At 39.6% G+C, this 15306-nt stretch overlaps 1 protein-coding gene across 1 annotated transcript; it reads right to left on the reverse strand.

The window, feature by feature from the left end:
* Positions 1-5397: 5397 nt before the first annotated feature.
* On the reverse strand, positions 5398-8606 carry LOC131906833 (trypsin-5). The gene is made up of 5 exons (XM_059257639.1): positions 8567-8606; positions 7480-7639; positions 6333-6586; positions 5816-5952; positions 5398-5547 (listed from the first exon to the last, which is right to left on the reverse strand). The coding sequence occupies exons 1-5, from the start codon at positions 8604-8606 to the stop codon at positions 5398-5400; spliced, it is 741 nt and encodes a 246-aa protein (XP_059113622.1).
* Positions 8607-15306: the final 6700 nt, after the last annotated feature.

The following is a 15306-nucleotide window of genomic DNA, read 5'->3' on the forward strand; positions in this document are numbered from 1 at the left end:
AACAGCCCTCATACCCACTGCTCTCTGTAACTCCCATGACCCACTCTGACCAACCAAACCATCAACCCATCATCCTTCCCTTGGCCAACCATCCACTGCAAAATCAGCAGCACCTATACAAGCACCACATACTCCAACTGGAAGAACAGAAGCTTCTATACAAGTACTACCTAAATCAATAGGAAGGAAAGCAGACCATATAGGGACAAGGATCACCCACACCAGTAGGAAGAACAGTCTCCATAGGCACAAATAAAGCCCACACAGGCCAAAGAACTGGAGAATATACTGAATTTAGGCACCCAATCCCCACAAATTTCAACTGAGACAATCTTACTGGACCTGAGGACCAGCCAACCACCAGAAGGCTTGGCGGTTCAGACCAAAAGACAGTAAAGGAAACAGATAATAAAGGAACAAAAGACCCATTCAACAAATATATCACAAGAAGCAATGTTGTTACCTATAACTATCCCAAACCTAGGTGGATAAACAGCAGTGTAAGAATACATGCAACAACATATAGGGCAATATAGCACCACCAGAATCCAGAGGTCCTACAACAGCAAGACATGAATATCTCAATGCAGATGAAGCAGAAGAAAATGACCTTAAAAATAATTTTATGAAGATGATAGAGGCATGTAAAGAAGAAATGTAAAATTCCCTTAAAGAAATCAAGGAAAAGACAATAAAAAATGGAAGAAATCAATAAACCCCTTAAAGAAAGCCAAGATAAAAAACCAATCAAACAGGTGAAGGAAGCAGTTGAGACTTGAAAATTGAAATAGAGACAATAAAGAAAATGTAAACCAAAGGAATTATGGAAATGGAAAAGCTGGGTACGTGAACAGAAACTAGAGATGTAAGCATCACCAACAGAATACAAAACATGGAAGACAGAATCTCAGGAATTGAAGATATGATAAAGAAAATAGATTCTGGAGGAGGTGGGAATGGGGGGTGGTGACCTGGGGGGAAGGTGAGGGGGGTGGGAGGGGGGAGAACAAGGGAATCCGTGGCTGATATGTAGAACTGAATTGTATTGCAAAATAAAAAAAAAAAGAAAATAGATTCATTGGTCAAAGAAAATGTTAAGTCCAAAAAATTCTTAACACAAAATATTCAGGAAATCTGGGACACTATGAAAAGACCAAACCTAAAAATAATAGGGATAGAAGAAGGAGAAGAATTACAGCTCAAAGCACAGAAAATATATTCAACAAAATCATAAAAGAATTTTTTTCCAACCTAAAGAAGGACATGCCTATGAAGGTACAAGAAGCTTACATAACACCAAATAGACTGGACCAAAAGAAAAAAGTCCCCTCAACACATAATTATCAAAACACTATACCTACAGAATAAAGAAAGAGTATTAAGAGCACCAAAGGAAAAAGGCCAAGGAACATATAAAGGCCGACCTATCAAAGTTACACTCAACTTCTCAATGGAAACTGTAAAACCCAGAAGGTCCAGGACAGATGTTTTGCAGACACTAAGAAACCATGAATGTCAGCCTAGACTACTATACCCAGCAGAGCTTTCAATCAACATAGACAGAGTAAACAAGGTATTCCATGAAAAACCAGATTTAAACAATATGTATCCAGAAATCCAGCCCTACAGAAAACACTAGAAAAAAAAATCCAACCTAAGAAGGGAAACACACACATACTAAAGTGGGTAGCCATTCCAGCTTTGATCTGGAAGTTCCAACCCCCATTGAGGCTTTGGTAACTGTCACGCCTACAAGGCATGGCCGAGAGAGGACCCTTTGTCTTGTGCATTAGCTAAGTCACTTTTGTGGAGAAACATTAATATGATAGTATTAACTTTTGGCTGAGCATACTGTCTTGTTTATTCATGCTTGTGTTTTTGTGATGGGACCTATGCATCCAGAGTCAGAATATAACCATGTTTCCTGCTATGGAGAACTTGTACTCCTTTTGTTGAGTAGGTATTTGATTCTCTCTTTCCTGTTACCCTAACTGATCAAGTTACAGGGTAACTGTATGTGGCTTAGGGTTCAGGGTTGAGGCAACTCAGTGTTGATGTTCAAATGGGGCATCAGAAATAGTTCCAGCTAGCTTTAGCTAAATGAAGTTTCTAAGCCCAGGAACTGAACTTCTTTAGGAGTTAGAAGATTCTGACAGTCAGTCTTTAGGGTGGGGGGTGCACGGTACTTGTACTTAAGCATTGGGAGTCTATGGAGTTGGTGAACAAGTCTAAAATTCCTACCTTAAAGGTGAGAGGCAGAGGAGAGGGAGTTAGGAAAGGTGTGGGGCATGTTTTCCTGAGCCAAGTCACAGGAACAGATGGAGTTGACAGTATTAAGTCTGGGGCCCCTACCTGGAAAGGGTGGTCCTTGGAGCACAAGAATGTATAGAGTTGCCAAGATGTCTACATAAAGACAAGGCCAAGGCCTTATGGTATGTATAGACAGATGAGTAGAGCTGGTGGTAGGAGCCTAGTATTTCTACCTACAAAAAGGCCCAAAGGCACTTGTCTTGGAGGGAAGAGGTTGGTAGTGTGAGTCTGGTGTCCCTATATAGAAGGAAGTGAAAAGGGTCCCAGATGATAAGAAGACTTAGTGTGTGTGTGTGTGTGTGTGTGTGTGTGTGTGTGTGTGTGTGTGTGTGTGTATGTGTATGTGTGTTAATGGAAATGGATAACTAAAGAAGTTTGAAAATGTCACATGGATGCTTACTATTGTAGAAGCTTCTTAAAATATTTATACATATACATAAATAGTTAATGATGGAGTTACCCTATAACAAGGTAAAAATGGCCCTACTAGAAATCATAAACTAAGAAATAAAAAGCCCATTGTCTGGAATTGGTTAATTATTTTGGATTTGTTGGCCACTAAGGTCCCATATAACCCCAAAGAGAACAGTTTATTTTGATTACTCTTGGTTATTTTCCAGAACTTGATGGTACAGCCTGATTGCTGAACACACCACATAAAAGAGTTATAGAAGATGGAGAAAGCAAGCTGGTACTGACCCTGAAACTTCATTTCTACAGACCAGATATCATAATGCTGAGAGGTGCCATTTACACTGTCAGAGCAGGAAAGTAATTGCGAGTCTTACCCAGCTTGAATGTTGTGATGTACAATAATGACTGGCCTGGACATACATGGCCATTAGGGCAATAGTGGTACAAACATAATGGAAGTAAGCAACCACTTTCTAATTGGATTTAAGCCTCACTCCACAAGTTGAAATTCATAACTGGCATCACTGTTAGGACCAAGAAATATAACAGGCCCATTGTGCTGAAGATACTACTATTACTTTGCTAAATGAGCATAGAATTAAACTAATTATTAATGACATTATTATACAAGTAGAACAGGGAATCATTGAACCCTCATCTGAAAAGGTTTTTTTTTTTGCAATAGATTGTGATGAAAAGGGGCTCACAACCAGTCAAGATGCCAAAAATGAGAGACTTCTGAGTGAACAGCCCTAAGTGGTATATCTATATCATACAACTTCCTCCCAAAGATCAGGGACAATTACAAAAGAGGGTGTGGAAAGAATGTAAGAGCCAGAGGTTGTAGATGATGATAAAGAAACAGTGTCTTCTGGATACAACATGGTAACGGCATGTATGAACTCATAGTGGTTATGACAGCATACACAAGAGCCATAAATACTTAAGCCAGACCAAATCCCAGCAGGAAGCTGGTAGGTAGGCATAAAGTTATTAGCCCTAGCTGAGGAGTTGTTGACAATGGATGGATGTTGGGAGAGGTAGAGTGAGATTTTTCCAGAGAGTATAAGCCTTGCTTCAGTGGAGAACCACACATCCAAGTGTATACGGGAGACACAAATAGGATCTGATGTATCTAAAAAGAAAAAGAAAAAGACACACGCTAGATAGGTAGGGAAGAAGGGGAGATCTGGGAGAAATTGAGAGAATCAATATAATCAAAATATAATGTATGGAAATCTTAAAAAACTAAATTTTTTAATGAGAGAATAAGCCTGAAAGTAAGCCAGTAAACAGCATTTCTTTATGGTTTATGCTTTTAACTCTAGCTTGAGTTCTTGCTATGACATCTCTCAATGACGCACTGTAATGTCAAGTGAAAGTCACTAAGTTACTGTTGGTCAGAGTTTTATTACAGCCATAGAAAGGAAACCAGGAAAAAGACAATATAGAGTCCTGTATTCCCTGAGAAGAAGCTTTGGTGGTGCCTTGAACATTGTGAGAAATCAGGAAAGTGTTAAATCAGAAAGAATGCAATGAGCAAGAGCTCTCTATAAGTAGACAGACATCATGGAAGGCTATGACTGGGGAATACTTTCAGGAAGTGCACGGAAGTGGGCATGGGTGTTTGTTGGTGAGGGTGGGATGGAAAGATGTAAAAGATCAAGTAGGATACACTCTTCTTCATCTGAGACTACCCAGTAGCAAAAGAAGGGAGGCCACCAGTGGGCATGCAAATAACAAAAAATTTCTGATAATAACCAGTTCTATCACCTTCCAGATGTAGGATAGCATTCATGAACAACCTTCTCTGAATTTTTGCTTTCTAGCTGTGGCACTGGAATACCATTACAGAAGGGAACCTTAAGTAAATGTGAGCATGACTAAGGGAATTCTCAGGAGAGTACATACACATTAGTATTATTGTGTGAGATAAACAGAAGGCACAGTGCTCAGAGATGTGAGAGATTTTGATCCAGAACCTATTATTTCTTCTATAGAAACATAAGTGGGAATTGGGGATGCCCAGTGAGACATTATCTAAGCAGTACACCCACTCTTAGGCTGAAGTAGAACTGCATTGGCATAAACATTTTTAGGTAGAGAGCCTGCTCTGTTGGTGCAACTTAAAGTCTAAGCATTTAGCAAAAAAATCACAAGTTCAAGGCCTGCTAGGATTTCAGAGCAAGACTTTACATCAAAGCTCCCAAAATGAATATGAGGAAGGGAACTCAGAAGCCAAGGTGGTTAATCATTGCTAAGATTTACATTGGGTACAAAGAGTTTCTGTCATAGTCAAAGAAATCAGTAGTCTTGTCTACCACACAACATACGTATACTTTACAACTTCAAGTCCCCCAGATATACTCAGGGAGAAAAATCTTTAGCTCCACTATTTAGACATGACTATTCTTGAAAAAGTAAAATGAAATAAACTCCCCATTATGGCTCCACTGAAATTATTGTTGTGTTTCAAATGTTTCTGATGATTGTTTCATGAGGACCATTTTGAGTCCAGGATGACTTTCAATGGAGAATGTCTGCCTGATCACAAAGCACTCTAATAAGAACTTGCCTCCCAGAGCTAACGGACTAGAGAGGTCAGACAGAGGAACAGGTTGTGATGGCAAATGCACTTTATTGACACAGGGAGTGAGAAGGGATTGGGGATCTTTAGTTGGCAGCAATTGTGTCCTGAATCCAGTCCACATAGTTGCAGACCTTGGTGTACACACCAGGGAGGTTCTTCTGGGCACAGCCATAGCCCCAGGAGACAATGCCCTGAAGTTGTCCATTGCAGACCACAGGGCCACCAGAGTCACCCTGGAATGGAGAAATACAGTATTTAAGGAAGCAGCATGAAGAAGGATCACCTCTGCTCTTACCTTAAGACCCATTCCAGTTACCTTATGACTCTACCGGTTTTTCATTGAAACACATCATCTAATCTTACTAATGAGATGAAAGGACATCCAGGGTAGAAATCATTTTCCCTGATCCCAGTGCGTGATCCTTCTAGTCTCATTATATTGAGTGTTCAAATTTCACTTCCAGGAGAACAGGTGTTTCATGTGGAAAGGGAGCCATTTACCTGGCAAGAATCTTTGCCTCCCTCAAGGAAGCCAGCACAGACCATGTTGTTGGTGATTTTCCCAGGGTAGGAGGCTTCACAGGCAGCCTGAGTCAGCAGAGGGGCATCCAGGCACTGGAGCAGGTCTGGGTTATTCACTTTGAGAAAAGGTAGTGATCAAAGTAAAAATATGTATTAGAGCACCCTGGGGAACAATCGTTTATCCCTGAACACCATGGCAAAGTGCCAGAGAAATCATTAAGAGTATAAATTCCAACAAAGAATTATAGCTTTCTCAAAGTATAAAATGAGGATTTTTGATCCTGTTTTCAGTATAATAACACAGTGTATATTTGTCCTCTTTAGGTTATAGGAAGTGGACTTCTTGGTATTTTTTAGTCTTTAACAGTGATACATTTCTTATAGTTGTACATCAAACATATTTGGAGGTAAAAGCAAATAAGTTCAAATCCGTATACATGTCTGGTTTTGGAAACATGAGGAGGAAGGGATGGAGTATGTAAAAGTTCATACTTACCACCTAAGCTGAGGGTGTTGCCCCAGCCAGAGATGAGGCACTGAGTGCCAGCAGGTGCACAGGAGGTGGGCAGAGCTACAGTGGCCACTCTGGCACTGAGGGTCACAGGGGAAGCTAGCTTGATCAGCATGATGTCATTGTCCAGGGTCCTCGAATTGAACTTGGGGTGCCTGATGCTTTTGGCAGCACTGACAAACTGCTCATTGCCCTCAAGGACATTGATGTTGTGCTCTCCCAGTCTCACTTGGATGCGGCTGTTGGAAAGAAAAAACATGGTTGAGAGTTTCAACACATCACCCAAAACACACTACAGGTTCCAAAACTTCTTGTTCATGGGTAGCTCAGATGAGAAGCTCTTCAGTGATGGACAATTTCTGGTTAGGCACCCTGGCCCTTTAATCTACCGAGGTTGTTGTTATATAGGGTATAAAATAAAGGAGTGCAGTTTGGGCTGCTTTTTACATCCCCTACCACAGCCCCTGATACATCCAGGAATGTGGACCAAGGTGACATTTGATGCAAACTTCACCCTCTGAATCTTTGTTTACTACAGTAAGAACTATGACAAAAACTTCTTGCTTTGTTGGAAACTATTAATATGTGGAACCTAATCCTGTGGAGACCAACGGGTTGTGCTAAGACCCATACATAGGACCTTGAGAGAAGTTTACCTTCTTTGTTCCAACTCCAGAAATACTGAGCCAGAATCTAGCCCTGGGTTCAGTGTTTTAAGAAACCTCATCATCTTTGTGATACATACTCAGGACTGAGAACACACAGTAGAGACAGCATTGATTTAACCAATATTTAGCTTGATTTCTAAAAACTTAGAGGTTATTATCCTTTTTAGCTAGTGGTCCTTATACAAAGTCCTTGTCTGACTTTCTCATTGGTGTCTATGATAGCAAGATCAATTCATCAGGGTTTAATGGCTCATAATCCTTGCTATATGATGGGTTTGTTTGGGGAAGTGAGAGGATTTTTATTCTGGAACAAATTTCACTCTTACTCATGATACTTAGCTGCTGCCAGCAATTCTTTTCTTCATAGCTTTCCCTAACTACCTTACAACTTCACCACTTACCCAATGCTATGTTTTAATCATGTCCCAGGTCATGAGCTCTGCATCCAGGGGCCCATCACTTACCTCTTGTAGCAGTGAGCTGCAGACACCACCCATTGGTCATTGATGAGGGAACCTCCACAAAAGTGGTACCCAGAGTTCAGAGACACCTGGTAGGGCACAGAATTCTCCTGGCAAGTGTATCCTCCAACGATCTTGTCATCATCGTCAACAGGAAAAGCAACTTGAATGGAGATATGAAATGGGAATAAAACAATTTATCAGGGTGCTAGATAGTGAAGCCGTTGGCGCTATGGCAGCTTAAACCCTTAGGATTTTCTTACTGAGCACAATGAGTGTAGGAAAACTGAGATCACTGTCTCTTATAGGTAACATAAATTGTAGCACTTCCCAGTACTGGCATCTGTAGGACAGATAGATAGTTCCCAAAGGCCTCAGATCTCTTCTGAGCATCAGGGCTGGAATAACAAGAACTGCCTAAGAACACAAACAGTGGGATCCCATTACAAGTCAGTTTTGCCCATAGTCTGTTTTACTTTTCCACCCATTATTTGGTTGTGCCACCTGTATGTTGGCTTTTTAGAGCCTCAGAAGGGAAAGCTGCTTGAGAGAAACAAAAAAAAGCCAATTCATCAGGCTGTAGGAGGGTGGATTGCTCAGCACCATATCACCTTCCCACTCTTTTAGTATTACTATCTGAGCAGAATGACTAAGAGAAATCAGGGAAATCACTGTCCCCAGTAGTAAGCACTTGGTTTCAATATCTGCCAGGGGAAAGGACTGCAGGGCAGGGAAGTGGATCCTAGTAGGCTCAGAACTACTCAGAGATCCAGGAAAAGGACAGAAGAAATGACCTAAGAACACACTCCAAGGGGTCTAATTACATGTCAGTTACATGCTTCCCTCTGAAATTCATCAAGAACTATATTATTGGATTCCCAGTGCAGTTGCTGCTGAGGAATGTGTCACCTGGTTCATTTTATGCCCCCTCAGTTTTGCCTCCCTTTCTGCCTCAGAAATCAAGGCCCTGAATTCAACAAAGGACGTTGTGGAGAGTGTATTGAGAGAGACAGGAGTAAACTGAAGCCTGGGAAATTACAAAGGTTGAAAATAAGATGCTGGAGAAGGTTGGGCAGGGCTTGAAACTCACCTGCAGCTCCCACAAGGGCCAAGACCAGGAGTGTGTTCATGGTGGCAGAAGGTAGTGAGGTCTGAATGGGAGCATGCTTTTATAGGACTGAGGATGGAAAATACCATTGTGTAGTTGGGGTGTGATCTCATTAATTCTTACTGAACAAACACACCAGTATTTTCCCTGTCTTGGATTCTTATGTCAACTCTTTGGTTTCTTGGCAGTCAGCGACCTACAGGTGTCAAGAAAAAATTTATTCTCAGGAAAAAGTGAGGGAAACAGCTGATTCTTGAAAGGATGCTAGAATGGGGGAAACAATAGTAGTCATGACTTTGTTTATACACCTCTGCTTTACTCTATTAAATTCGTGGGTGTTGGAGAAGAGAGACTCTATGGGATGCTTATAAATCCATAGCTAGAATACTAGAAAACCCAGAGAATCAACTAACCTGTGCTCATAGGGGTTCACAGAGACTGAACTGACAACCAGTAAGCATGAATGGGACTGTTAAAAGCCTTTTACATATATGGTATAGTTGTGTGGCTTGGTCTTCTTGTGGGCCTCCTAACAGTGGGAACAGAAGTTGTCTCTGAAACTTGTAGGCTTTGGGGACCCATATCCTCATACTGGGCTACTTTATCTAACCCAGTTCAACCTGATATACCATGTTTTGTTGCTCCTCTGAATATAACCTGAGGAGAGTATGTAAGGTATATAGATGGGAAATGGGATTGGAGGACAGGGACAAGAAGAAGGAGGAGAAACAGTAGCAGAGTGTTAAAATAAACAAACAAATAAACAAACAAATAATATCAAATATAAAGAAATCAAATATAAAGAATGTAAGGCTGCTTTTAGTAACTTTGAAGAAGGTCTGATTCTGGTAGATCAGTGGCTCCTAAATTCATTTGCTCTGATCTTAGCTAATCACCTTAATACTAAGAAGAAATAATAGATCTCTGTGGACCAGCACAAGAACATCAATGATGGAAAGAAAGGAGATACAGAGTTACTAATAAGATGAGTTGTAGAGAATATTCTTTCAGACCAGGTTCATGGATTTTAGACATGTTGAATGAGAATGATGAAGATTGGCTAGGAAATGACTTAATTTGTAAAGGAGTAGAGAACTACATGAATAGGATAGTCAAATTCTGCAACAGCTTCAAGGTATTTGCCTCTCATGCTCATGCCATATTAAGGCTACCCAGGAACCTTGAGAGTATACAAACAGTACCATGGGTGTATTCCGTGACCATTCTAAGTATTGTTAATGTTGCCTTGGATAACTGTATTAAAAATAAATACCCTGTTTTCTAGGTCAAATTGCCTGTGCTAGAAGTCTATACTCATTTTCAAGAATAGAATGTCTTTGGGTAATGTTCAGCATGATTCCTGAATAAGTATATGCTATAGGTAGAATGGGAGGATTATTGATATTTCTATTGCATATGTACCAGTGGAATAATGCTGTGGTCAGTCAGTAGTGATACTTCCTGTATTTAGTCCATATTTTTTTCAACTTAAATCATCTCTAAGACTCAATTTCTATTGTACTACAGTAAAAACCAACCATAGAAGGGCAATACCTGAGGGTGTGTCAGCTTGTGCCTATTTATAAGAAACAAATAGAGGATCCTTCCTATCTGATGTGTTTCTCTTCACTGACCACAGATATATAGGAAATACATGTTGGGGTGAGATCAGGTTTGAGTTCTCTGGAAACTAGTGATGGTTCTGGAGTTACACAGTAATGGAGGGGAAGTTTAGCTAAAATAGTGGCAATTGGATTTGAGGGGGAGCAAACTGTGACTGGAAGGTAGAGGAATTGGAAATCAGAAGAAAATGCAGGAAATGCCAACATGGACTTCATAGCATTTGCTGTGGTCCTATTACTGACAGGGCTGGATAAGAATCACACCCCTGAACAGACACTCAGCGTTGTCATCTCTGTATCCTCTTTCTCATTTATTTCTCCTGGGTCATTCCTGAGGGGAAGGACTGTCATATTGCCATATCTTTCAGGTTTTTCAGACTATGCACATACCTTCACTTTGTAAAAACGTCTTAGTGCTACTATGAGGTGTTCAGAAAGGAATAATTTGGATGGATTCTTTTTCACCTGAGAAATTATCTAAAACTGGCATGCTGTCTCAAGGCCATAGAAAGATAGGGAAATTGTTAGAGCATGTGAGACCAGCTGCAGGTGGCAGTTAATGGTCTGCTGACAATCAAACAGAGGTCCCAATCGGATGGGGTAAACTACAGCCTCATTTTCTTTCTGTCATTTGTCTTTCTGGAAAACATGAACACAGAATTTTCAGTTTCCATATTATAGTGCACAGTTTCTTGTTATACTGTGTAAAGGGGACCATCTGAGGACAGGAATGTTTCTGTATTTGGGATGTGAAGTCCAGTTGGCCCCCTACATGTGGCAATGGAGTGGAGTTTCTCTGGGCTGTCTGAAGGAGGAAAGGTGGAAGTTTGTTTATTCTCCATGGTTGCTTTCATATTTAAACCAATTTTAAATTTTATCAGTCACCTCTTAGTCATCCCTTCCTTCTTTCTTGTATCTTTTACTATTCTGTCTTCCCACTTTGTAATATAAGAATACATTCCTTTTCAATCTCAACTCTTTTCTCCCACTGTCTTCCCCTAGCCTACTGTTTCTTTCATGTCATGCTTTCACATTATCCAAAAAAATGTGCTGTTTGAATATGACATGCAATATCGGTCTCTGTGTTGTGAAGAAATCTTATTATTTTCTTCTCAGAAGTTCACATCTTAGTCAAAGTCTCTGAAGTCAAGAATGGAAATAGGTAATCAGCTAATTTAGGTAAATCCTTTCTTATTCCATTTGCTGCTACTTACTTTGAATGAATGCATGACATGCAATTTTCCTGCCCAAGATAGTTCCATTTGGAGATTTTATTTATTCAGAGGTTTTATTCTAATCTGAAGGTAAATGAGAACACTCTGGGTTTTGAAGTATCAAGAATTATTTGGGTTCCTGTGTCAGATGCTGAAATTTAAACTTTTCTGTGGTTGGGTATGCCAACAAGTGATTTCTTGGTTGGATAGTTTAGAAAACCAATAGCAGATTTGGGTCTCATCTTGGAGTGGCAGCCCATTTAAAAGGATATGGGAGATGTAGGCTTTTGCTTTTTGTCTGTTTACCTTCACACTCACTGGCAAGTTTATATATCCTAAACTATCCATCCTGAGACATTGATTCACTGGTATTGGAACCTACTTCATGGAAATCCAACATAGATTGAACATCATAAGCTGTCTCACAATTCTCTAGGTTCAACACCACATTTGCAATGCTGTGACAGCAAGACTCATAGGCTAAACAACTCAAGATTCTTGGCCTATCTTTCGTGAGACAGCCATTGTTTAACTTCCTGGGACACAGCCTGGAAGTCACTCAAAATTCTCTTTACTATGTCTTCATTCATTCTATCAGTTCTGTTCCATTAGAGACCCTGACTAGTCCACTCCATGAGGTGGAACCCATACCTGACACTACTAAATTTTCCAAGAACCAGAGCCTAGATAGTTTGTACACACAGACGAAAACCTAATGTTATAATTCACTATAAACACATAGCAATGAAATATTGCTATAGCCATGAAGGTATACCTATAAACTTTCATCAGAGAATCTTCTTCTTGTGGGTGGGAAATAGTAATGGGCATAGATACCAGCAATTGGACAATGTACTGAGCATGAAAAACTTTTAGAGGTCTTAGTTCTAAATGGGATACCTTCGTCAAAAATTTCTCCTGAAGCCCAATGGTTCTGTGTGTAAGTGGAGCCAAACAGATTTGAAGAACCAGAGGTAATGAATGATACCAAGGTAACAGTAAATTCTAGATGCAACAGGAGTAATGCACATAGGAACTCAGAGTGCCTATGATAGCATGCCCAAGACCTGTACCAGTTCAAGATTGACAGAGTCCTGGGATTGAGATGAGGAATTGGACATAGGGTCCCAACTCTAGACAAGAAGCTATTTGCAATTGATACCGTTGAAAACAAAAATCAGTTTCCTCCAATTGAGTATCACTGGGTATACCAACCACACATTAGGGAAGGCCATATACCCATGTTAGTTGAACAGTAGAAAACGTTCTCCATGGTTTTTTATTTAATTTTTGTTTAACTGTTTTATTCTTCTTATTGGCATTCTCTTTTAGTATGCCTGTTGATTTTCATTTTTCTTGTTTTATGTTTTTAGAGAGTAAGAAAGAACATGAATTTAGTTGTGTAGGGGTGTGGTGAAAATATGTGAGGAGAAATATGATAAATATATATTGCACTGACATTTTAGATAAAAATGGTCATTGTTATAAGGGAGATTAAAATAAAGAATGAATGAATGAAATACAGTGCTAGACCAAACCAAGAAATTCATCCAGAAGTTATATATTATGAAAGAGAATCCATCTTGGTACTACAAAACTGAATAAATCAAACAAAATTCGGTCAAAACATTACTAACGGAGTAGACAAGCTGAAGGAAAGAACTCCAGATGTTCGAGACAATGTTGAGGAAATTATCAATCCTGGAGAGTAATGATGAAAAGATCACCCATGAGTAATGTCTAGGACATCTGAATAGGAGGTCAAAACATTAAGTATGTGCTCCCTCCCTGAATCTTCGTTCAATCAGGGTTAGCCAACGAGGATACTTTGGTTTTAGCCCAGAGAGACACTGATGAAGGTTGGGTACTTCTGACCTCTCTTTTTTTTATCACCTTACCAAATTTTGTTTCCTTTTTAAAAACTAAAATTTAGTGTACAGTATTGTGGGTTTTACTGTAACATTTTCAAGCATGCATATCATTGTCCACTTCTGATATCCTCTCCATTACAGTCTTTGAGCTTCTGGCCATTATCCCTTGACCCCTTTTCTTCTGAGTCATTTCCATTCTACTTCCATGGATATGTTCATCTTATGAGTGAATAATACAATATTTGTGTTTTTGAGACCTGTGTCTTTCACTTCACATGAAAACCTCAAGATCCATCATTTTCCCTTAAAATAGCATAGTATTATTCTCTATCACTCAATTAAACTCCATGTGAATTATTCATCAGTTTGTAAAGTTCAATATACCACCCTGAATCTTTTAATTGGATAGTTAAGAACACTTACAGTTAGTTGTTATTGAGTGCTATGTGCTGAATCCTCTAATTTTGTTGTTTCTTTTCTTGATTGGTTGACATGTTGTTTGCTTCTTTCTTTTTTTTCTATGCTTCTTAGTGATTTTTTTTAAAATTCTTTATTCTTATTATTACTTCATTTAACTTTCTTTAACCTTTTTAAATTTAAATTTTTACTAAAAGTAGATTTTTTTCATACAGTATCTTCTGATCACAATTTCCCCTCACTGCACTCATCCCAGACCCTCCCAACATACTAGAAAAACAATCCAGACTTTCTTTCTCTCTTATTAGAAAATAAAACAAAAAAAAATACTCTGCTAGACAGAGGTGGCACAAGAGTTTAAAGTGGCACTTGGGAGGGTGAGCCAGACTGAACTCTGAGTTCCATGACAGCCTGGTCTAGAGAGTGAGTTCCAGGACAGCCAGGACTACACAGAGAAAACTTGCTTCAAAAAAACAAACCAACACACAAAAAATACCCCCTCCCCCAAAAGAAAACAAACAATCCAGAATATGATAAAACAAACAAATGGGGGAAACAGAACCAAAAAAGGAATAGAAAAAGAAAAAAAAAAAACCACAAGAAACACATCAAGACACAGAGAAACACACACACACTTGCACACAAAGAAATCACATGAAAACATAAAATTGGAAACCATATAAGCAAAATACTTGTAAAATGCTCAGCTAAAGCATTATGAGACCAAAAAAAATCTCCAAAAATATGTAGTTCATTTTTTGTTGGTTATGTACTGCTGTGCATGGAGCTTGTCCTTAATTGTGGTTTTTATACCCAGTGATACTTCTGTTGGAAAACTAATTTTTCCTTTGCAAGTAGTTGTCAATGGGAGATAACTTCTGGGTTAAGAATGAGGTCTTGTATCCACATCCTCTCTCAGTGCTGGGACTCCATCTGAATGAGACACATACAGGTCTCTGTGAGTTCATATGTGCATCAGTCCTGTTGTGTCTAGAAGGCCTTGGTTCCCTGGTGTCCTCTATCTGCACTGACTCTTACAATATTCCTGCCTCCTCTTTTGCAGCATTCCCTGAACCCTGAGGGGAGAGAGTCATCCCATTTAGGACAGAGTTACAAGTTCTCTCACTTTCTGCATACGGTCCAGCTGTGGTTCTCTATACTTCTTCCCATCTGCTGCAGGAGGAAACTTCACTGGTGATGGCTGAACAAGACACTGATCTATGAGAATGTTTCCAGGAGTTCTTCTGTTGATACGTTCCTTTAGTAGAACAGTAGGATTTCATTTCCTCCTATGTCTCCTAAGTCCCTAGCCTATCTAGTATGAGGTTCTTAGCCACCCTAGCAGATATGTTTTCCATCTCATCAAATCAGCCTTAAATCCAACTGGATAATGGAGCATTACTCCTACCAACTTTATGCCAGTATTGTGCCCTTGTACCAGCATATCATGCAGGCAGATCACCATTGTGTAACCAAGGGTTTGTAGATGGGTTGATGTTTACTGATAGCATGTAGAGTACTTTATGATACCATAGACACTAGTCAGTTGAGGAGAAGCATGTCCTTCTTTTGACCTCTAATTGTGTTAATTTGTATCT

The sequence above is a fragment of the Peromyscus eremicus genome, chromosome 3, assembly GCF_949786415.1.
Source record: "Peromyscus eremicus chromosome 3, PerEre_H2_v1, whole genome shotgun sequence".
Lineage (NCBI taxonomy): Eukaryota > Metazoa > Chordata > Mammalia > Rodentia > Cricetidae > Peromyscus > Peromyscus eremicus.

Coding starts and splice junctions, on each gene's coding strand:
- LOC131906833 (XM_059257639.1), bottom strand. CDS start 8,606: ATGAACACACTCCTGGTCTTGGCCCTTGTGGGAGCTGCAG. Junction 6,587..7,479: donor GCAGCTCACTGCTACAAGAG/GTAAGTGATGGG, acceptor TCTTTCCAACAG/CCGCATCCAAGTGAGACTGG. Junction 5,953..6,332: donor CAACACCCTCAGCTTAGGTG/GTAAGTATGAAC, acceptor CTTTTCTCAAAG/TGAATAACCCAGACCTGCTC.